This window comes from Schistocerca serialis, chromosome 4, assembly GCF_023864345.2.
Source record: "Schistocerca serialis cubense isolate TAMUIC-IGC-003099 chromosome 4, iqSchSeri2.2, whole genome shotgun sequence".
NCBI lineage: Eukaryota > Metazoa > Arthropoda > Insecta > Orthoptera > Acrididae > Schistocerca > Schistocerca serialis.
The window spans coordinates 221,516,507-221,542,064 of record NC_064641.1 but is presented as its reverse complement, the minus strand read 5'-3'; the positions used below and the strand labels follow the sequence as shown (position 1 = coordinate 221,542,064).

The 25,558-nt window shown below is 44.8% G+C and overlaps 1 protein-coding gene across 1 annotated transcript in view; it reads left to right on the top strand.

The window, feature by feature from the left end:
• The window catches only part of LOC126474883 (uncharacterized), a 409,432-nt gene that overhangs the window by 349,591 nt on the left and 34,283 nt on the right, over positions 1-25,558 (top strand). The window contains exons 9-10 of the mRNA XM_050102374.1: positions 6,611-6,841; positions 23,490-23,690. Coding sequence (XP_049958331.1) covers positions 6,611-6,841; positions 23,490-23,690 — 432 coding nt within the window. The remainder of the gene's footprint in view (positions 1-6,610; positions 6,842-23,489; positions 23,691-25,558) is intronic.

Here is a 25,558-nt window from a genome sequence, read left to right as displayed (position 1 = left end):
CGACCGCATGTTGCAGGCCCTGTACGGGCCTTTCTGGATACGGGAAATGTTCGACTGCTGCCCTGGCCAGGACATTTTCCAGATCTCTCACCAATTGAAAACGTCTGGTCAATGGTGGCCGAGCAACTGGCTCGTCACAATACGCCAGTTACTACTCTTGATGAACTGTGATATCATGTTGAAGCTGCATGGACAGCTGTACCTGTACACGCCATCCAAGCTCTGTTTGACTCAATGCCCAGGCGTATCAAGGCCGTTATTACGGCCAGAGGTGGTTGTTCTGGGTACTGATTTCTCAGGATCTATGCACCCAAATTGCGTGGAAATGTAATCACATGTCAGTTCTAGTATAATATGTTTGTCCAATGACTGCCCGTTTATCATCTGCATTTCTTCTTGGTGTAGCAATTTTAATGGCCAGTAGTGTATATAAATGATCTAGTAGAAGGTATCGGATGCTCTTTAAAGCTATTCGCAGATGATGCAGTTGTCTATACCAATGTAGCAACGCGAGAAGATTGTAAGAATTTGCCGAACGACCTGCAGATGAATGGTGCAGGCTCTGGCAGTTGACTCCGAACGTAAATAAATTTAACATATTGCGCATTCATTGGAAAAGAAATCCACTACTGTACAGCTACATTATTGATGACCAACAGCTGGAGACAGCGTCTGCCGTAAAATATCTAGGCGTAACTCTCCAGAGCGACCTAAGTGGAATGACCATATAAAACAGATAGTGGAGAAAGCAGACACAAGATTCAGTTTCATCGGAAAAATCTTAAGGAAATGTAACTCATCCCTAAAATTAGTTGCTTACAAGGCGCTTGTTCGCCCGATTCTTGAGTTTTGTTCATCTGTCTGGGATCCCTATCAGATAGGACTGACAGAGGAGGTAGAGAAGGTCCAACGAAGAGCGGCGCGTTTCGTCACGGGATCGTTTAGTTGGCGAGAGAGCATTACGGAGATGCTAAACAAACTCCACTGGCAGACGCTACAAGAGAAGGGTTGTACATCACGGAGAGATTTACTACTGAAATATCGGGATAGCACTGTTCGTGAGAAGTCGGACAACATATTACTTCCCCCCCCCCCCCCCCCCCACAATCATCTCGTGTACTGACCACGAGGAGAAAATTCGATAAATTAGAGCCAACACAGAGGCTTACCGACAATCATTCTTCCCACCCTCTGTCCGCGAGTGTTACAGGGTTGAAGGGATCAGATAGTGGTACCGAAAGTACCCTCCGCCACAAACCATTAGGTGGCTTGCGGAGTATGATATAGATGTAGAATTCATCCCACGATATTTCGACTTGGCACCTGAAGATGGCTGGCAGGTGCCCAGTCGAAAAATAGTCGGATGAATTAGATGACGACCGGCAGCAAGCCCGAAATTTGTTTGAACATTGTATAGATGTTTAACGCTGAAGCTCCGATTGTAGATTGGCACCAGGCCTGAATTTTCGTCTCCTTGAGGCATATCTCGTAATTTACATCTCATAGACCAAGGGACGGATGACCACCACATTCTAATACTACACAGAAGGGTCGTGTTTAGGATCTACAAGCCAGTATGTGGACTGATAATGAGTGAGCCGGTTCTCCACAGGTTAGTCGAAGAGAGGAACATATGGAAAACATTGGCAAGAAGGAAGGACAGTATGATATGACATGTTTTAAGACATCAGGAAATTACTACCATGGTACTAGAGGGAACTCTAAAGGATAAAAAATGTAGGTTAAGACAAAGATTGGCATAAATCAAACAAACAATTGAAGACGTAGGGTGTAAGAGCTACGCTGAGCTGAAGAGACTGGCACAAGAGAGGAATTCGTGGCGGATCTCATCGAAACGGTGAAAAGAGTAATGACTCAATGAAATAATACCATTAAGGCTGAAACCGTGGAGCACTGCCTCTCACAGGGGTTATTTTGTGGTAACTAACTCGTATTAGTATAATTCTAGAGCAATTTTCGAATTAAATGCATATAACGGAGCATTTAAGGTTATAGAGTCTACTGTGCAAATTGTGATTTAATTATTGGATGAGATTATAAAAATGAAATGTGTTGAGCTTCGCGTCCACGCAAAAGTCGGTTTCCAATTTTAAAAATTATGTCTTGTGACTATGAAGAAACATGTTTGCGAGACAGATGTTAGATAACAAAAGGACTGTAACAACCAAGATAAATTTACTTATATTTAATTCACATACGGCACTTTCCCAAAGAACCAGTCTTAAAATGAATCTTATTGACGAATTGGTTCGGGCCTATACTCGATACTACTGAAGGAACGTGTAATAGACAGGGTATATCAAAAGAATCATCCGATTTTTAAAAAATCATAACTATTATGTTTGAGATATGTGCCTGAACAACGTACTGCTGGAAAGAGCAAACTCTCGAGTTTTACATGGTTTCCGCTGGGTAACAGCAGCTTGTGCCCACTTCAGTCCTAGTAAAAATGGTGTCGGGAGAACAGAAAGCGTTTTGTGACCTAAGTTTTGTGCAGTGTGGGTCAGTAACAACTGTTCAGTATAACTTTCGTACTAGGTATGATGTGAATCCTCCTACATCAGAGAGCATTAGACGATGGGATGAAAAATTCCGAGAAACAGGTTGTTTGTGCAAAGGCAAAACGCCGGGCAGTCGCAGAGTGTCTGACACAGACGTCGAACGAATCCGCCATAGTTTCACAAGGAGTCCACAGAAATCATTTCGCTGTGCAGCTCGATAGCTCAACATGACCCCGATATCCGTCTGATGTGTGTTCCGTCGACGTTTACACATGAAACCGTTCAAAATTCAGCCACAGCAAGCTCTTCTGTGAATGTGATAAACAGCAACGTGTGTTCTGTAATTTCGTTTTTGGCAAGATGGAGGATGACGGTTTTCTTCCAATAGCTTAGTGTTTAGTGACGAGGCAACATTCCATTTTAGTGGAAAGTTGAACCGTCATAATGTGAGAATATGGGGTTCGGAACGATCACATGAAGCTGTACAACATGAGAGGGACTCTCCAAAATTTGATGTGTTTTGTGCAGTTTCACGGAAAAAGTGTATGGTCCAGTTTTCTTTGTCAAGGGCACTGTTACTGGAAGCACATATCTCGATATGCTTAAGACCTTTCTTCCCACAGTTGGAGAGTGGGCGGACGATTTCATTTACCGGCAGGATGGGGCACCACCACACTGGCATCTGTGAGTGCGGGGATTGTTAAATCAAAGGATTACCAAACGATGATTCAGCCTTACATTACTGGCCTCCAAGGTCACCGGACCTGGCTGTATGTGATTATTTCTTGTGGGATTTTATAAAAAGCTCTGTTTATGTGCCTCTGTTATCAATAACAATGAATGAACTGAGACATCGCATAACAGCGGCTGTGGAAGTTGTTACTCAAGACATGCTCGTTGCAGTGTAAGAACCATCTGAATACTGCATCGGCATATGCCATACGTCTCAAGGGAGCTTACTGAACACCTATGAAACGGTATGGAAAAAAAACTGAAGTTTCCCATTCATCAAAAAACAAAATTGATATTGTATACGTTTATTAGTTTCAGAAATATAGATGTGCCAAATTGGATGATTCTTTTTGATACACCCTGTAGTTTGCAAGTAGCAAACGAGCGAATACGAAAATCTCGCTCATAGTTTTTGAAGGTGTTGTGGGTTGCATAAAATGGGTAGGGGCAGCAGAATGACCCTGTGTAAGAGCCAGCTCTCATCAATTGGCTTCTTTACTTTTGTGACTTCAGTCTGATTACAAAACTCTTGTGGCGTAACAAGACAGCTACGCCACACTGAAGTAGCCGAAAGGCACGCGTAACCTCACTTGGGCTAGATAGAGGTCTGAAACAGGATACGTAATGAATGGTAGCAAGAAAAGTACGTAGCTGCTATAATACTTAACTTTTAATCCTTCATTTGAATACAGCATTCCTTGATGATACAAGTGAGACTCTATCTTAAAATGGTTAATGGCGCCTTGCTAGGTCGTAGCCATTGACTTAGCTGAAGGCTATTCTAACTGTCTCTCGGCAAATGACAGAAAGGCTTCGTCAGTGTAGTCGCTAGCAAAGTCGTCGTACAACTGGGGCGAGTGCTATTCCGTATCTCGAGACCTGCCTTGTGGTGGCGCTTGGTCTGCGATCACACAGTGGCGACACGCGGGTCTGACATGTACTAATGGACCGCGGCCGATTTAAAGCTACCACCTAGCAAGTGTGGTGTCTGGCGGTGACACAACAAAAACAAAAAGTGAAATTGATTCTAGTGTAACAGCCAGCTGTGACATTTACTATATATTCTTACTTACCTCAAATATTTGGCCGTTTTTCCAAAGATGCGATTTCCGAGGATGTGACTAGGCAGGAACCTAAAAGTACAGCTTAACTGCTGCGAGTGAAAGTAGCAGCAGTGACGTTTGTATCCTTGCTGGTCACAAATGTTTAGCTGCAGTCGAATCCTTAACAATGATTTCGTAAATTCGCCAGTCAAGATAACAAAGATCGCACCACACAGCAAGACAGATACGTCATGTGATCCGAATCCAGTTGTGGAGTCTTTATTTTAGATGGCCATATCTCGCAGCCACTAGCCACTCTGATGCAGGGAAGACATATGGGGAGCGGAGTTTTAGTGTATTCATAACCATTTGTGCGCAAATTCACATTTCAGAAACTTTTTGGTGCCACGTCATACAGCTAACGAGGAGAACACGTTAAGTGCAATAACCCGGTTTCTCAGAAACTTCGCTCAATGGAAAATGGATCAAAATAAGCGAGCACGTTTCTCGGCTAATCCATAGATCGTTTCTGAAAAAACGGCGGTCAAAGCTTCCCGGATACTTTCCACGTACTTTATGCGCCTTTTAAGCGCGCGGTACCCTAAACAGGTGCCTCAGTGGTTTGAGTCGCGGCTTATTAATTTTGCGCCCCGTGTTCGAAAACCGATTATTACTTTTATTTTTGTTCTCACTTACATACACATGTCTGTAGAACATCACTAAACGAATGTTTTCCAGTGTATATTGATATAGCGTTGTTCTCATTCATCTGTTAATTGTACGTCAGATGAATGAAATTAAAAAAAGTGAGAAAATTGTCTGAAACTGAATAAATTACAAGCGGCAGTTTTCGGGAAAATTATCCATTATGCACGGTTTGTCGCGAAGTAACTGCCAACGCGCGAAATTTCCAGCAATAATAACGACCTTTCCTTCCGAGTGAGAATCATACAAAGAGATGTCACTGTGGCAAAGCTCGGTGTTCGGAATATCTGTGTTCGAATGTTTCTACGACCGTTATCATCCAAGGGAATGCACCAAATCTTCCTGAAGAACAAACATACGAATAATATATAAGAATTAATATAAGAATGATCATAGAAAATTGATGGTGAGGTAGCTTAGAACCTGGAGACGGACATAGGATACTTTTTATCCCGTTCGACCGCTATAAAACGTAGTATAACAAAGACGCATCTAGCATGGAATAACAAAACGCAAATGTCAGCTAAACGTCACGCGTTTGGTGGTAAGTAAATTTATGAACACTGTTATTTACGCGACGATACTCAAAGGAAAATTCGAAGGTGAGGAAGTTCTCATTCCGAGGATTCCGATGATCCCAACTGATATGCCGTTTGAGCTTAAAAGACTTCAATTTCGGATCCGTCTTGCATTGCCACGACCATTAACAAATCACAAGGCCAGTCCTTGAAAGTTTGTGGTTTAAGTCTGGAATATCCGTGTTTTTGACATGGTCAAATTATATGTCGCATGTTCACGGGTCGGAAGACCATCTGTGTTGTTTGTTCTTGCACCTGATAATAAAACAAAAAATGTCGTTTATCACAAGGTACTTAATTGAAGAGTGGAAGCTATGCACCAAAAAACATAAAGAATAAAGAATCATTGAAATACTTAATTTTTTATTTGTATTTCCTAATAAGAAATTGAACTTAACATCCAATATCTGTTTATTTATTGGCTTTAAGGCGGAACTGAGTTCGCCGGGTCAGCTAGTTACATAATAAATGTACGACACTTATTGTGAAACTCAGTTGTAATTTTACAATTAATATAATGCCCTTGGTCCCCTAATTTGATAAGAAATATTCGTATAGTAACCTTCAACGAACAAGGGTAGATAAATGAAAACAATTAAAATAAAATAAAAACAATCGGGTTTCGAACACGGGGTGCAAAATTAATAAGCCGCGATGCTAACCAACATTTTGTCTGAGGACATTGCGCTGTAAAAGGCACATAAAGCACCTCGGAAATACCTCAAAAACTTTGGCTGTCGTTTTTACAGAAACGCTCGAGTAGCTGCGGATAAACCGAGACACGTGTTCGCTTATTTTGAGTCCTCTTCCCCTGAGTGAAGTTTCTGGGGAAATTGGACGATGGCACTTGCTATATTCTCCTCAAGCTACTGCAACGCTCCCTGCCTCAGCGAGGAAACAGTTGATTTCTCTTAACAATTGACAGTGACGATGCTATAGCAGATGTAGCTGATGCGACAAAGTGAAACTGGTGGTCTTTTGTGCTATGGAGTGTAGTTTTGTGTGCAATGTGTTATACCCGCTGCTGCAGGGGCGACGCGGCAGGTGGACGGAGTGTCGTTCGCGCCTCCTCCGTCGCCGTTGCTGACGCAGCCCGAGGACGTGCCTACGGAGGCGGTGTGCGCCGCAGACGTCGACAGCAGTGCGACGCTGGCGACACCAGCGCCGCGCAGCGGCTGCCCTCAGGACCAGCCGTGCCGCTGCGTGCACGTGCGCCGGGTCCCGCTCGGCAGTGCCCTCGAGGTTGTCCTCGTCAACCAGGGTAAGCTGTAGTCCTATCCACATGTGCCGGCAACCTGGAAACGCCACACAGTAACATCACACCTCTGTTCTCTGGCTTCCTGTTTTTGAGATGCCAGAGAAATGCTCGACGAGAAACAATTGGTGTCAATAGAAAAGATTCTTGCATTAAGCTGTCCGTCGTCATCGAAGTGAAACTAATTACCGATACATGTGGTGTCCCACAAGGTTCCTTTTTAGGACACATCTTGTGTTAGATACTAAGCAATTTTTTTTTTTCAGATGACAGAAAGATTGCAATAAATACCCGCCAGCACAGCCGAGAGCGCTTCCTGGACTCGGGTAGGCGCGCCGGCCCCGGATCGAATCTGCCCGGCGGATTAACGACGACGGCCGGTGTGCCGGCCAGGCTGGATGTGGTATTTAGGCGGTTTTCCACATCCCTACTAGGTGAATACCAGGCTGGTCCACACGTGCCCCCTCAGTTACACTATTTCACGATTTACACTGGATGCAGACAGCTGGGGTACACTAATTCCGTCCCAGGGTGTATGGGGTGGCGGCAGGAAGGGTATTCGGCCACCCCTAAACATTAACCATCCCAATTCCGTCCTGAACCCTGCCGACCCTGCGCACAATGCGGGATAAAAGCAGTAGGGAAAAAAAAACCATTGCAATAAATAATGAAGTATAAATAACTAATGAGGAAGTATTGAAATGGTTCAAATGGCTCTGAGCACTATGGGACTTAACTTCTGTGGTCATCAGTCCCCTAGAACTTAGAACTACTTAAACCTAACTAACCTAAGGACATCACACACATCCATGCCCGAGGCAGGATTCGAACCTGCGACCGTAGCAGTCGCGCGGTTCCGGACTGAGCGCCTTAACCGCGAGACCACCGCGGCCGGCTAGGAAGTATTGAATAGGATTGGGGAGAAGAGAAGTTTGTGGCACAACTTGACCAGAAGAAGGGATCGGTTGGTAGGACATGCTCTGAGGCATCAAGGGATCACCAATTTAGTATTGGAGGGGAGCGTGGAGGGTAAAAATCGTAGCGGGAGACCAAGAGATGAATACACTAAGCAGATTCAGAAGGATGTAGGTTGCAGTAGGTACTGGGAGATGAAAAAGCTTGCACAGGATAGAGTAGCATGGAGAGCTGCATCAAACCAGTCTCAGGACTGAAGACGACAACAACAACAATAGTTTCAGAAAAATTGGTTCGTAAAATTTTCATGGACATTCGTATATGGTTGTTAGCCAATTCACTAAATTCTGAAAAGGCACAGTTTGCACTGCAGAAATTGTGAGAGGTTTCCTCCCAGGAGATGTTCAAAATATGGCGACCAGCAGACGGAAGAAGCCTACAGTGTTAAATTCTTGGGATTCCAAATGGTTCAAATGGCTCTGAGCACTAATGGACTTAACTTCTGAGGTCATCAGTCCCCTACAACTTAGAACTACTTAAACCTAACTAACCTAAGGACATCACACACATCCATTCACGAGGCAGGATTCGAACCTGCGACCGTAGTGCTTGGGAAGCCAGCTTGACAAAAAATTCATCTAGGAGGAGCATAGCACAGAACTAGTGATGCGTCTAAACAGATCTTTATTCGCAATGCGAGTGTTATCGGACACGCGTGGTGCAAAAATAAAGAATCTAGCATGTGTCATTGACTTTAATTACATGTCAAACGGATTCAGTTTCTGGGGCAGCTCATTGAACCAAGATAAAGTTTTCCGTGTCCAATGTGAATTCCCTGTGGTGTGAACTCAAGGGCGTTGTGCAGAGGCCTATTTAACGATGTGGTGATACTAGCTACTACTTCAGAATTCATTCCTTAATTGACATTTGTCGTAAATAATACCGAAATGTTATAATTACGCTGGTAAACAGATCCGTTCCAATTGTAGCCACCAGGTGTAAATTTAGTGCCTATGCAGTGTTTGTAGAACGGTATGACATCCACGCTATCATTTGACAAGTCATAATGTGAGTGAACAGTATGGCTATCGAAAAGTGGTGCCGGGTACTTTTTAGCTGCCTTTTTAAATAAATGTATTTTTGCAGTTTCTTTAATCTCTTTTGGTAATTTATTGTACAGTTTTATTCCTTGGTGGAAAATGCTGTTTTGAGTTATGTTTATTTTTTCTTGGAAAAAGTAAGTTGATTCTCTCTCTTGTTGCATGGTCCTGGACAGAGCTGTTTGTGCAGTAATTATCAATGTTATTTTTTATGTGTACAACTGACTGGTAAATGTATTCACATGGAGCAGTTAAAATCCCCAGTGTTTTGAATAAATCTTTACAATGAGCTCGACGAGTGTTTTTGGTTATTATTCCATGGCTCTTTTCTGGAGTTTCAAAATTGTGTTCATATTTTGTGCGTTTGTTCCCCAAAAAAGAATGCCATAGCTAAGAACTTGAGTGTACATATGAATAATATGTAACTAAAAGACAGTGCTTGTTACACACTGATGATAGGATTCTAAGGGCATAACATGCTGATGACATTCTGTTTGCAAGTACCTTTGTGTGTTCACACCACTTCAACTGAGAATCAATATTCATTCCCAGAAATTTACAACACAGTCTATAGAGGCGCCATCTACATTTAGTTTAACATTGTCATTTTTTCCTCTTCAAACTGAAATTAATGGCATTAGTTTTCTTTATGTTCAATGTCACTTTATTGCTTATTGACCAATCATAAACTTCCTTGATAGTTTCATTTGCTTTCTCGGCAAGTAGTTCTCTTGTTTTCTCAGTGACTATAATATTGCTGTCATCAGCGAAGAGAATTTTTTCACCATGAGTAACACTACTGGGAAAGTCACTGATGTATATCAGGAAAAGTATTGGTCCTAATATGCTACCTTGCGGAACTCCTATATTAATATATTTTGATTCTGATAACTGTTTTACTAAGTGTTTTGGATCTATTTGAAGTATGTGTTAACTCTACTCTTTGTACCCTATCTGTTAGATACGATCGAAACCAGTCATTAGCTACGCCTCGTGCTCCGAATGCTTCTAATTTATTTAATAGAATATTGTGGTCGACTGTATCAAACGCCTTGGAAAGATCCAAAAATATGCCTGTGACACACTCATCTCTGCGAATATCTAAAAAAGCTTGTGCAAGGGACACCTTTGGTCTGTACCTGACCTGAAGGCCAGTATACAGGAAGACACTGCTCAGATTCCACCAGAACTGCTGCAGGCAAGTGTTGTGGATCACGTCGTTTTAAGGATACATCATCTTGTCGACGTCTCCGGTGCTCATACTCAACAAACTGTGTAAGCGGCAGATAATAACCAGATCAACATTATGCCTTTGTCTCTTGTTTGACTTTTCTACCCACGTACCGTTCCTAATCCATTACACATGGAAACATTTCCATACGGCTTTCTGGCACACACAGCGCCATATTTACACTTGGTGACCACACTTGGAACTTTTTTTTTTTCAGCGGTTCCTCATTAACGCTGCCATTTGTTAATTACAGCCCACACTGAACCTCTGTGAGTAACTGCACTTCATTTATAATCAGCCGGTATTTATCTTTTTGATACCAACATATTTCATGGAATCAAAACTAGAAATAAGAATAATATTCATAGACATTTTAAGTCGCTTACTTTGGTCCGGAAGGGTGTCCATCATACAGGAACGCACATTTTAAATAATTTGCCAGCAGCCAAAGAAAGTTTGTTAGTAGTTCAGTTTGAGAGAAGTTTAAAAGATTTTACGGGAGCCAACTTCTTCTACTGCCTCGACGAATTTCTTAGTGGAGCGTCCGTTGAAGTTAGCTATCATGCTAAGACCTTTAAATGTGTTTCATTTGGCTACCCTCTCAGCTTGGGTTGCAAGAGGCACTCGTGTCGTTTGGGCCTTAAACCGGTCACAGTTCGTAGTAATAGATGGAAAGTCATCGAGTAAAACAGAAGTAATATCCGCAGTTCCCCAAGGAAGTGCTATAGGCCCTCTGCTGGTCCTGACCTATATTAATGACATAGGAGACAATCTGAGTAGCGACCTTAGATTGTCTGCAGATGATGCTGTCATTTACCGTCTTGTAAAGTCATCATATGATCAAAACGAATTGCAAAATGATTTAGATAAGATATCTTTATGGTGCAAAAAGTGGCGCAAAAGTGTCATCAGTGATTAAAGATATGGTTGCGCCGGTGTCCAGTTGGAACATTCACAAAGTGGCTGAACAGCGTCAAATCCTAAAGTGAGCTTCCACGGTGGCAAGGTAACAGCCAGTTCCGCAGCCGTCACTGTATGTACCACAGCAGTGTCCTCACGCTGCCGCTGAGCAGGTGGCCGGCGGGCCACTTGTTGACAGACGATGGAGAGATGATCGCCCTTTCCGCAGGCACAGAAGTTTCTTGCACGATGCGGGCATCGGCTTCTGGTATGTTGGCTGCTACACTTCAGAGAGAACTGAAGGTTCATTGACGTGCGTGACAAGCCGGCCGCGGTGGTCTCGCGGTTCTAGGCGCTCAGTCCGGAACCGCGCGGCTGCTACGGTCGCAGGTTCGAATCCTGCCTCGGGCATGGATGTGTGTGATGTCCTTAGATTAGTTAGGTTTAAGTAGTTCTAAGTTCTAGGGGACTGATGACCACAGATGTTAAGTCCCATAGTGCTCAGAGCCATTGGAACCATTGGAACGTGCGTGACATACGTTGCAACGCCAAGAAGCGAGGGCGTTTCTGACCCACCCGAACACTGCGAAGAGGATGCGATGCTGAGGGGTACCAGAATCATCTCTCGCGAGACACCGGCGATCTGGATGGCCGTGAACTCAGATGACACTCAGGGGCAGAAATAAGAGATGATGAGCAGGAATCATCAGTAGACTGGCGCTTTCGACAATGACACTCAACTTTTATTTTATCCATACTGGATGACAGGTCGTGGATGTGAATATCAATGTTAAAAAATATATCGGCTCAAGTTGTATATTACAAACACTATGTAGATGATACGCTGCTTCTTATTGATGGACAAGAAAAAGAAGTTGCAAAAATAGTAAATAAATTTAACGAGTTACACGGTGAAATTGAATTCAATGTGGAAGAAGAGAAAAATGGTGAACTGCAATTTCTCGACCTAAGTATTAGGAAACAAAATGGTAGGCACGTTTTTAAAATATTTAGGAAACCAACCACAATTGATGTGTTGATACAAAATAATTCCTGCCATCCTAATAGCCAGAAACTTTCTGCTTTTAGATCTTTGATAGATAGAGCCTTTAGAGTCACTATGAATGAGGAAGACAGAATGACTGCGCTGAACATCGTGAAACAACTAGCCAGAGCTAATAGGTATCACCAAAACGTTGTCAATAAATTAATACGACAGTAACAGCGCGCGAATGCAAGGAAGAATACCGCAAATAATATTACGAGAGTCAGACTTCGGTGATATTTCGCAAAAAGTGGCTAACATTTTCAAACCTTTTAAAGTTGATACCGCTTTTCAAACCAATAATACGCTGCAGTTTAAACTAAGAAATAATTTGTAGCAGGAAAGCGATAAATATGAGAGAGCTGGGGTCAATAAAATTCAGTGTAACACGTGCAAGGCAAGCTATGTCGGCCAAACTGGTAGGTCCTTTAAAGTATGTTACAAAGAACATAGCGATGCTTTCCGGCTCAATAATTTCGAAAAGTCAGTTGTAGCCACGCATATTTGGGAAACGGGGCACCCCATGTTGGGAATAGATCAGGATCTCGTCATTTTACATACACAGGACAAAGGCAAAAATCTGGATCTACTAGAACAGCTGGAAATTACGGTACATAGCTTGGATAATCAGAACACACTGAATGAACAGCTAACTGGTGATACAAATAACTTTTTCAAACATTTCAATGGTTTCTTTTAGTAACTACATTTTTAGCAATTGGCAGGATACCATCATTTCATGAGGTCCTTGGAACATGTATACGTTATCTGTTTGTATAGACATATCTGTGACTTCCTTGTTTACTTGCGCGTGAACTCACTCGCGTTTGTGTCGTGTTTGGGTACGTGGTGTGTGGTATGAAAGAAGACGCACGGGCGGTTTACGACGATAGAGGAGAGAGCCATGTGGTTAGATGTTGAACACCATAGGCGACACCATTTTAGAGTTTTTCATATTTTGACGACTATGTGGAGATGCACCTTGGAAGACACAGCTGCAACAAGGGAAGTAGCCACGATGTTTTAATTATATTATCAATTTTATTGTGCCTGGTGCATGTTCCATTTTAGCGAGTTTTAACAGGTTCTTTTACTTTTTATTATTGTGATGATAGAAGCTAGACTTCGAAACGCGTCAATCTTAGTGTTTTACACTATAAACAAGTGGTTGAACCGATATATTTTTTAACAATGACACTCAACTTAGGGAACCGGAGAGTCGTTGGTAAAAAGCTTGAAGAGAAATCTCCAGAATTTTAAGAATTTGAAGTACGTTACCAAGACTAGGACTTAGCTAAAATTTTCGGATCGATCTCTCTGTCAGGAGTAAGGCGCAAAATCACATCTCGAATCAATGATTCCGCTTAGGATACCTTACATTTCTGACACGTGAAGTTGCGCCTGCCAGTGAGACACTGCAAGTCTGACTTTCCATGTTGTTTATAACACTGATTAAACTCGAGCCTAGCCGCAGCAAGGTGTGTGTGCTACCTTAGCGTCCCATTAACAGAGCACACAGTTCATTAAAAGACGATTCATTAGAGTGCAAGAGAGGTTTTAGTTTTTGCACCACTCCGTATAAACGATTACTAGAAGACAAACGCAAAGCGCTTTGCTGGCTACCAGAAATGTTAGAAGCAAAACAATGGATTTTGAAACGACGGGGTTAGCTTCCCAGTGTTCCAACAACTCGTCGAATGCAGCTAACTGCAGTGGAACGTGTTTGTTGCTGCTGAGGCCCGACCTAGAGAAGAGGGGCCTGTTGCTCTCCGTGCCGTTGCTTTTGAGCGTCAAACTGTAATTGTAGCTGCTGCTGCTGCTGCTGTAGTGACTTACGTTGCTGCAGAAATTCCATAATTTTGGTGTCCATAACAAAGGAACACGTCGCCGTAAACACGATAGTCAGAAATCATCATCACTAAAGCGTCCGTGCCTGATACAAAAGCGCAATCCGTAGATAAGACCGAGGGCGTCGTGAACGGCGCACTGAATAAAAATGAAGAACGCAAGCCAGCAACTCAGAGTCCAAAGTAGGGACGTTTTACTTACATCAACCAGGCGAGAATCGAATGAATTCATACGGTGCCCTATAGAAGACAGACCTGCGGTCGTTTGCGGAGTTTCGTGCTGCTATCGGGTCAGCACACGGGATCCTGTGGTCGCTCCTGGGGCCGAACAGATGCTAACTGTAGTGCCTCAGATGTGCTATGAACATCGTTTGCTGGTGTGGATATTAAAAGCGCCACAAACCACTGTCCCGCAAATATACTATGTGATCGAAAGTATCCGGACACCTGGCTGAAAATGACTTAAAAGTTCGTGGCGTCCTCCATCAGTAATGCTGGAATTCAGTGTGGTGTTGGCCCACCCTTAGCCTTGATGACGGCTTCCACTCTCGCAGGCATACGTTCAGTCAGGTGCTAGAAGATTTCTTGGGGAATGGCAGCCCGTTCTTTACGGAGTGCTTCACTGAGGAGAGGTATCGATGTCGGTCGATGGGGCCTGTCACGAAGTCGGCGTTCCAAAACATCTCAAAGGTGTTCTGTAGGATTCGGGTCAGGACTCTAAGCAGGTCAGTCTATTACAGGGATGTTATTGTCGTGTAACCACTCCGTCCCAGGCCGTGCATTATGAACAGGTGCTAGATCGTGTTGAAAGATGCAATCGCCATCCCCGAACTGCTGTTCAACAGTGGAAAGCAAGAAGGTGCTTAAAACATCAATGTAGGCCAGTGGTGTGATAGTGCAATCTCCCCCCCCCCCCCCCACCCCCCGCCACCCCGCTCTCTCCATGAAAAGCACGACTACACCGTAACACCACCGCCTTCGAATTTTACTGTTGGCACTACACACTCTGGCAGATGACGGTCACCGGGCATTTGCCATACCCACACCCTGACATCGGATCGCCACATTGTGTACCGTTATTCGTCACCCCATACAACGTTTTTCCATTGTTCAATGTTTACGCTCCTTACCCCAAGCGAGGCGTCGTTTGGCATTTACCGGCGTAATGTGTGTCTTATGAGCAACCGCTCGACCACGAGATCCAAGTGTTCTCACCTCCCGCCTAGCTGTCATAGTACTTGCAGTGGATCCTGATGCTGTTTGGAATTCCTGTGTGATGGTCAAGATAGATGTCTGCATATTACACATTACGACCCTCTTCAACTGTCGGCGGTCTCTGTCAGTCAACAGACGAGGTCGGCCTATACGCTTTTGTGCTGTACGTGTCCCTTCACGTTTCCACTTCACTATCACATTGAAAACAGTGGAACTAGGGATGTTTAGGAGTGTGGAAATCTCGCGTATAGACGCATGACACATGTGACACCCAATCACCTGACCCCGTTGGAATTCCGTGAGTTCCGGGGAGCGCCCCATTCTGCTCTCTGACGACATCTAAAGACTGCTTAGGTTGCTGATATGGAGTACCTGGCCCAGTAGGTGACAGCACAAGGCACCTAATATGAAAAACGTATGTTTTTTGGGGTGTCCGGATACTTTTGATCACATAGTGTATCTGGCTCTCAAGTCCAATAATGTAAGGAAACATATAACTCCGGTAAGGTTCGTATGTTATTACTGTGACTGTGATACACTGTAGTCTTTTACGGCCGGTGTTTGTGATATTGCTGATACATGAATTATGAGAATAAAGCCAGGTACAAACCACAATCATTGATGATGATCAGAATATCTGTGTTTACACAGTGTCTGTATCTTCACATTACTGTGTCCTCCGAGATTGTGGACTCTGTGACGTATGGAAGTTTAGGCCACTCCTGGAGGCGTGTTTGGATAGCCAAAGTAGTTAAGTCGACCACCTGCGATAAGTGGGGAACTGGGTTTGACTCACGGTCTGCATAATTTTCATCTGTCAGAAACAGCTGATTTCAATCCGGATTCGCTAAATGTGAGTCAGTTTCGTAGTCTGCCTAACGTTTCCTCTTCCACTGCTGGAGACATATCAGAGGCTTCAACAGCTCAGACAGCTGTTACAGACTCTAAACAAGCTTGTTGAGTTTTTTTTTTTTTGAGTCTGCAGCTCCTTCCTGACCCGTTAAAACGTTTGATGAATTTTCCGGCAGCAGAAGATGAAACGTTAGGCAGAGAATCATGTCTTGGACCACAGTCTTATGTGAATAGATCAGATATTGGCAATGTCATTGTGACTGTCATATCAAGTGCTCAAAGTGTTGACCTCGGGCATTGATACATGCTGTAAAATGGTACAGTACAGACAACAAATTTCATCAGGACGTATCATAGCACTGGTGTATGTCACACGGCGTTTCATTTTTTTGAGAGGGCGGTGTTTACTTCTAGAACTGTTGTTTTAATTTAACCCACAGGTAAAAAAATTGTGAGGCGTTAAGCGTGGTGATCGTACAGAACATTTTGTGCTTCCCAAATGAGCGATCCAATCATCTCAAGAAGTTCTGTTAAGCAGGTCTGTAACTATCTGTATGAGCATCTATCATGTTGCTACTACACACGTCAAAACATGTTTTGCATCACCTCGGTTCCGTGAGTTCCGCACTCTGTACAGAAAATTGGAATAGATAAAAAAAATGGTTCAAATGGCTCTGAGCACTATGGGACTTAACATCTATGGCCATCAGTCCCCTACAACTTAGAACTACTTAAACCTAACTAACCTAAGGACATCACACAACACCCAGTCATCACGAGGCAGAGAAAATCCCTGACCCCGCCGGGAATCGAACCCGGGAACCCGGGCGCGGGAAGCGAGAACGCTACCGCACGACCACGAGCTGCGGATGGAATAGATATAACATGAACATCATTTCCGCCCTTTTTATTGCTCATGAAAACCACACATTGCAAGTCGTACCATCATACAGCGAGACCTTCAGAGATGTGGTCCAGATTGCTGTACACACCGGTACCTCTAACACCCAGTAGCACATCCTCTTGCATTGATGCATGCCTGCATTCGTCGTGGCACACTTTCCACAAGTTCATCAAGGCGCTTTGGTCCAGATTGTCCCACTCCTCAACGGCGATTCGGTGTAGATCCCTCAGAGTGGATGGTGGGTCACGTCATCCATAAACAGTCCTTTTCAGTCTATCCCGGGCATGTGCGATTGGGATCATGTCTGGAGAACATGCTAGCCACTCTAGTCGAGCGATGTCGTTATCGTGAAGGAAGTCATTCACAAGATGTGCACGATTGGGGGGGGGGGGGGGGAGGGCGAATTGTCGTCCACGAAGACGAATGCCTCGCCAATATGGTGCCGATATGGTTGCACTATCGTTCGAAAGATGGCATTCACGTACCGCACAGCCGTTACGCCACCTTCCATGACCACCAGCGGCGTACGTAGGCCCCACATAATGCCACCCCAAAACAGCAGGGAACCTCCACCTTGCTGCACTCGCTGGACAGTGCGTCTAAGGCGTTCAGCCTGACTGGGTTGCGTCCAAATACGTCTCCGACGATAGTCTGGTTGAAGGCATGCGCGATACTCATCGGAGAAGCGAACGTGATGCCAATCCTGAGCGGTCCATTCGGCATGTTGTTGGGTCCATCTGTACCGAGCTGCATGGTGTCGTGGTTGCAAAGATGGACACGGGAGTGAAGTTGCGCATCAAGCAGCCTATTGCGCACAGTCTGAGTCGTAACACGACCTCCTGTGACTGCACGGAAAGTATTATTCAACATGTTGGCGTTGGTGTCAGGGTTCCTCCGAGCCATAATCCGTAGGTAGCGGTCATCCACTGCAGTAGTAGCCCTTGGGCGGCCTGAGCGAGGCATGCCATCGACAGTTCCTGTCTCTCTGTATCTCCTCCATGTCCGAACAACATCGCTTTGGTTCACTCCAAGACGCCTGGACACTTCCCTTGTTGAGAGCCCTTCCTGGCACAAAGTAACAATACGGACGCAATCGAACCGCGGTATTGACCGTCTAGGAATGGTTGAACTACAGACAACATGAGCCGTGTACCTCCTCCCTGGTGGAATGACTGGAATTGATCGGCTGTCGGACTCCCTCCGTCTAATAGGTGCTGCTCATGCATGGTTGTTTGCATCTTTGGGCAGGTTTAGTGACATCTCTGAACAGTCAAAGGGACTGTGTCTGTGATACAATATCCACAGTCAACATCTATCATCAGGAGTTCTGGGAACCGGCGTGATGCAAAAATTTTTGGTATGTGTACAAGGACAGATGTCCAACAGGATGTCACCCAATAACTGTGGAAGCATATTTGTTGTGACTGTTTAGTACGACCAATAAAACAAAGATCAACGATGCTTTTTCTTGAATAGTCCACAACACACGTTGACGGAGCAATATCGTTATTTACCTAGTTCTTTTAGTCGGAATTGATTTCCGGCTGACTAGTAATGGCTATCGCGTACATTGATACGAGCATGGTACTCGTATGTAAATGATGCTGCGTCCGCAAGCAAAATCTTACTTAGTAATGTCATACCACTACGCAGTTTTTCGAAGACACAAATCGGGGAACTTCAACAGATTTTGAGAGTCACTACGTTGAAGCTACTGATGATGGAAACGTGGGGAAGACGAAATGCGTCGGAGAGTACATAGTACTGGCAGCATACTCGTAAATTCAAGCTGTCTTGTAATGACATGTGGATTGTGTGTTACACTGCTAAAATGTAAGTTGTATTCCTTCATGAGTTGCTCTTCTTTTTTGTTGGCGTGCTTTATTCTTCACATTTCCAGTTTATTGAAACGTTCTCACACGTTTGCAACGACATATTGTATGGGCTTAGCACGGTCAGCGTACCTTTAGGCATAAAACTACACCGCTGCTCTAACAGTTTGTCGAACCTAGCCATAATCGGAAATCATATCCACATTTTCGATTGTTGTACACAATTAAAATGTGTAAGTAGCTTCACGAGCAAGTTGTTTGATAGCTACAACAGCAGAGTACAATCTGGTGAGCTTCAAGCGTACGGATATAAAAAACTAACCATACTTGAATTGTGTTTGCTTTCATATACGGAACCTCTTCTGCTAATGCCGGGACAATGGTTTCTGGCGCCGTTATTTTGTTATTATTTGACAAAGTTTTGCACATATTAAGTCGTTAAAGTCCTTGCCGGAGGTTCTTCCCTATACCATAGAAAAAAGTATATAGTGGTATTTAAGAAAGCGCTGTGTCAACGTTAAAAATTACAGTGTGTTTCAAAAAGAATGACCTGATTTCAAAACTCCGTGTTTATTGATACATATATACTAGAAGCTTGGGATGAATCGCAAAATACTCACAAAATCTTATAGTTTTAACTATGCTATTACAAATGCTCTGTGTCCACGAGCAGCAGCACGAACAGCTAGACTACAGCTAAATTCATTATAAACTTTACACAATGTATCTGCTTTCACAGAAGTTATGTCGGCTTCTTCTGTGTCATGAGCTATCTTCAACTGCAGATTGTCTTTTCCCGCGACTTCGGGAAGACTCCGATGACTTCGCTCTCCAACAGAATTGAGCTCTACCACTCTGGCACAACGTAGTTTCTCAATGACGCTCTGCCTCAACACTGAAGAGGACACACGGGAATTCGAGTCACTGCACTGCATTCTTGCCCTCCCAGATCGCCATTCATGACCCCATGCGATTTTTTCTTGTGGAGGGTATGTGAAAGGAAGTGTGCTCATCTCCCTTTTACCTCATGAAATAGAAGAAGTGAACGGCAGAATAACTTCCGTAAAAGCAGGTACAATGCGTAAAGTTTAAAATGGATTTATGTATAGTCTAGATGTTCGTGTTGCTGGCCGTGGACACACAGAGAATTTGTAATAACATAGCTAAAACTTTGTTTTTGTGAGTAATTTGCAATTCACCCCATCTTTGTTGAATGTTTTTATCAGTAAATACACTACTGGCCAATAAAATTGCTACACCAAGAATAAATGCAGATGATAAACGGATATTCACTGGACAAATATATTATACTAGAAATGGCATGTGATTACACTTTCACGTAATTTGGGTGCATAGATCCTGAGAAATCAGTACCCAGAACGACCACCTCTGGCCGTAATAACGGCCTTGATACGCCTGGGCATTGAGTCAGAGCTTGGATGGCATGTACAGGCACAGCTGCCCATGCAGCTTCGACACGATACCACAGTTCAGCATGAGTAGTGACTGGCGTATTGTGACGAGCTAGTTGCTCGGCCATCATTGACCAGACGTTTTCAATTGGTGAGAGATCTGGAGAATGTGTTGAGCAGGGCAGCAGTCGAACATTTTCTGTATTCAGAAAGACCCGTACAGGACCTGCAACATGCGGTCGTGCATTATCCTGCTGAAATGTAGGGTTTCGCAGGGATCGAATTAAGGGCAGAGGCACTGGTCGTAACACATCTGAAATGTAACGTCCACTGTTCAAAGTGCCGTCAATGCGAACAAGAGGTGACCGAGAGCTGTAACCAATGGCACCCCATACCATCACGCAGGGAGATACGCCAGTATGGCTACGACGAATACACGCTTCCGATGTGCGTTCACCGCGATGTCGCCAAACACGGATGCGACCATCATGATGCTGTAAACAGAACCTGGATTCATCCAAAAAATGGGGTTTTGCCATTCGTGCACCCATGTTCGTCGTTGAGTGCACCATCGCAGGCGCTTCTGTCTTTGATGCAGCGTCAAGGGTAACCGCAGCCATGGTCTCCGAGCTGATAGTCTATGCTGCTGCAGACGTCGTCGAACTGTTCGAGCAGATGGTTGTAGTCTTGCAAAGGTCCCCATCTGTTGACTCAGAGATCGAGACGTGACTACACGATCCGTTACAGCCATGCGGATAAGATGCCTGTCATCTCGACTGCTAGTGATACGAGGCCATTGGGATCCAGCACGGCGTTCCGTATTACCGTCGTGAATCCACCGATTCCATATTCTGCTAACAGTCATTGAATCTCGACCAACGCGAGCAGTAATGTCGCGATACGATAAACCGCAGTCGCGATAGGCTACAATCCGACCTTTATCAAAGTCGGAAACGTGATGGTACGCATTTCTCCTCCTTACACGAGCCATCACAACAACGTTTGACCAGGCAACGCCGGTCAACTGCTGTTTGTGTATGAGAAATCGGTTGGAAACTTTCCTCGTGTCAGCACGTTGTAGGTGTCGCCACCGGCGCCAACCTTGTGTGAATGCTCTGTAAAACTAATGATTTGCGTATCACAGCATCTTCTTCCTGTAGGTTAAATTTCGCCTGCCGAGTAGCCGAGCGGTTCTAGGCGCTAAAGTCTGGAACCGCGTGACTGCTACGGTGGCAGGTTGGAATCCTGCCTCGGGCATGGATGTGTGTGATGTCCATGGGTTAGTTAGGTTTAAGTAGTTCTATGTTTTAGGGGACTGATGATCTCAGCAGTTAAGTCCCATAGTCCTCAGAGCCATTTGAAGCATTTGTGTTAAATTTCGCGTCTGTAGCACGTCATCTTTGTGGAGTAGAAATTTTAATGGCCAATAGTGTATGTAGTTTTGAAATTAGGTCATTCTTTTTGAAACACACTGTACTTGCGTGTGTAAGAAAATTCGCTCATTTAGCAAAACCAGCACCTAGATATACAGGGTGTTACAAAAACTTACGGCCAAAGTTTCAGGAAACATTCCTCACACACAAAGAAAGAAAATATGTTATGTGGACATGTGTCCGGAAACGCTTACTTTCCATGTTAGAGCTCATTTTATTACTTCTCTTCAAATCACATTAATCATGGAATGGAAACACACAGCAACAGAACGTACCAGCGTGACTTCAAACACTTTGTTACAGGAAATGTTCAAAATGTCCTCCGTTAGCGAGGATACATGCATCCACCCTCCGTCGCATGGAATCCCTGATGCGCTGATGCAGCCCTGGAGAATGGCGTATTGTATCACAGCCGTCCACAACACGAGCACGAAGTCTCTACATTTGGTACCGGGGTTGCGTAGACAAGAGCTTGCAAATGCCCCCATAAATGAAAGTCAAGAGGGTTGAGGTCAGGAGAGCTTGGAGGCCATGGAATTGGTCCGTCTCTACCAATCTATCGGTCACTGAATCTGTTGTTGAGAAGCGTACGAACACTTCGACTGAAATGTGCAGGAGCTCCATCGTGCATGAACCACATGTTGTGTCGTACTTGTAAAGGCACATGTTCTAGCAGCACAGGTAGAGTATCCCGTATGAAATCATGATAACGTGCTCCATTGAGCGTAGGTGGAAGAAAATGGGGCCCAGTCAAGAAATCACCAACAATGCCTGCCCAAACGTTCACAGAAAATCTGTGTTGATGACGTGATTGCACAATTGCGTGCGGATTCTCGTCAGCCCACATATGTTGATAGTGAAAATTTACAATTTGATTACGTTGGAATGAAGCCTCATCCGTAAAGAGAACATTTGCACTGAAATGAGGATTGACACATTGTTAGATGAACCATTCGCAGAAGTGTATCCGTGGAGGCCAATCAGCTGTTGATAGTGCCTGCACCCGCTGTACATGATACGGAAACAACTGGTTCTCCCGTAGCACTCTCCATACAGTGACGTGGTCAACGTTACCTTGTACAGCAGCAACTTCTCTGACGCTGACATTAGGGTTATCGTCAACTGCACGAAGAATTGCCTCGTCCATTGCAGGTGTCCTCGTCGTTCTAGGTCTTCCCCAGTCGCGAGTCATAACCTGGAATGTTCCGTGCTCCCTGAGACGCCGATCAATTGCTTCGAACGTCTTCCTGTCGGGACACCTTCGTTCTGGAAATCTGTCTCGATACAAACGTACCGCGCCACGGCTATTGCCCCGTGCTAATCCATAAATCAACTGGGCATCTGCCAACTCCGCATTTGTAAACATTGCACTGACTGCAAAACCACGTTCGTGATGAACACTAACCTATTGATGCTACGTACTGTAGAGCAATGAGTCGCATGTCAACACAAGCACCGAAGTCAACATTAACTTCCTTCAATTGGGCCAACTGGTGGTGAATCGAGGAAGTACAGTGCATACTGACGAAACTAAAATGAGCTCTAACATGGAAATGAAGCGTTTCCGGACACATGTCCACATAACATCTTTTCTTTATTTGTGTGTGAGGAATGTTTCCTGAAAGTTTGGCCGTACCTTTCTGTAACAACCTGTATTTACTTACTCTGTACACGTTTGGCGAGGCATGTCTTAGCTGCTTCACCCCGTATAGTATGGAATTAAGTGTAGGCCACAAATCCTACATGCTTTTCTAGAGTGCGAGTTGTTCGACGTCCACGTAATTTTTGTTGTAAAACAGGCTTTTATTGGTTCAGAGCCCACTTACAGGTCTTCAAAAAATTAACAAAGATACTGAGCACATTTTCTGGTTGAGCCAGACAGTCTGACGAGAGTTATCCACGGACGCATCCTGGCTTTCCATAGACCTGGATGAACAGCGACTAACGAATGCCCCCTTGTGTCTGCAGACGACTCTGACAGCACGATCCACGTGCACGGGAACCCCGGGTACGTGGTGGGGACGGCCGAGGTGCCTGTGGGCACTCCCGTTGAGTCGGTGCCGGAGTTGCTGAAGCCACGCCTGCAGCTGCGGCAGCCGCCGCTCAAGGACACCGTGCACGTGCCGGCCAGGAGTGCAGTCGCGCTGCGACTCGTCGCCGACAACCCAGGTAACCTAACAGTAGCGGCAGCAGCAGCAGTAGTAGTAGTAGTAGTCGGAGAAGAAGAACAGTTATTTGCAACATGAAATAAAAGTCAATAAGTTCACAATAAAATAAAGTAACTATCCAGAGCCGCAGGAAAATTACAGTGTGTAAACTTTTAGATGGCGGACCTCTCCCTAGTCCTGAATCGGTAAAAGTCGGTAAACGTCGGGAGGCTTCGGTAGGCACGCAGTTTCGACTGCTGCCAACATTACGTAGCTGACTGTGTTGTACAAGGTAGCCATTGTCGTCTGCTTCGTTATTGTTTTGCGCTGTACTGTTCTGCGTGTTTTTATTGTGCAGTTGTGCTAAACATTATCAAAATGAGTGAAGAGGCAGTTGCTGGCCCATCTCGGGAGTCGCCAACAACCCCTACCGGTAGGCCTACGGTTAGAAGGAAACCAGTATTACGTAGCGATGCTCGCAAAATTATATTGCGTGTGATTGAATGCTACGAAAGGGAAAGCGAGCAGAAAAAATTGCTTCACCCCATTTACAAATCTTCAGTGAGAGCTGCTACATACACAGGACAAAGCATGCGTAGCATTGGAAGATTCAAACAGTTTTCCAAGAATCATCCTGGCGTATCACCACAATCGCCTGGCAAGAAAAGGTGAGTTTCCATTTCAGATATTTCGTTCGCGATCACTTTTAAGGAGCCCCCTATTTCGTCCGAATTACCTTATATTTCATTTTTTCTTGCTACCATATTGCTTTGTATGGAAACACCACTGGTTACTGTATTATTTCGAAACACATTCATATTACAGTATATATATATATATATATATATATATATATATATATATATATATATATATATATGACGATTTCAGTTTCGTTTACGAACAACATTTAAAGCGAGTTTTACTTCCAAGCCTTTTGTCTGCTTTTGTGTAAGCATTTGTAATGCCAGCACTACAACTGGTAGGCGTGTCTTGTCTCTCTCCCCCCCCCCCCCCCCCCCAACGGCTCCTCTCCCCTTGCCAGCCAATGCTTGCTTCCTCCTCTCCCCACACTCCCCTCACAACACTGCCGTCCCCCCCAGGGGGTCCACAACTCTTCTGTGGACACGTGCGTAGCGAGCACGGGACCCCGAGCTAATGTGGCCCTCCTTCCTTTCCGGGCTGCATACCTTCCCTTTCCGCATCCTTCCCCGTCCCCCATCTTCACCCCACCCCCCTCACCTCTGGCTCTCTCCTTCCCTTTCTCCCCCTCTGGGAGTATGGTTTGTGCCTACGTCCAGAGACGGACGCTCGAAACTGTTACAAATTCCTTGCTTTCTACACTTGCAAGTCTTCGTCCTTCCTCTGTCCTTCTCTTTTCCTTCCCTCTTCTCTTTGCCCTTTTCTCCGCTGCGGCGTTTGAGACCCCTCTTCTTTCCTTTTCCTTTCTCTTTTTTCCTCCCTGTGCGTGTCTGAAGACCGACCCACGCGCTTCCATGCGTAGCCGGTGACGAGGTAACGCGTAATTCCCCGCCCCGGGTAGACAGGTAGGACACGTACGTACCCCTGGTAATGGCCAGGCCCAGGGAGGGGTGATTACCCGAGCTGATACTTTCTGAAAGTGCCGATTGGTCCCTCCGTCCGTTTGTCGGGAGGTGTGACCTGAGGTGTGAACAATCACCTAAGGCGGGAGTGCCCTCACAGAGGGCCCCCACAAGGAAGGAGCGTGCCATAGGAGACGCCGGTAATCATGGGGGATTCTTCCGCAATGGTTTCCTCTCCTCACCTTCCACTATGTCTGCTCACAAACGTAAGTTCACTGAGTCTCAGCCACAGACAGTTCTTCCATCGTTGCCACAGTTCCTTGTTGTTTCTCGGTCTGACGAAGGT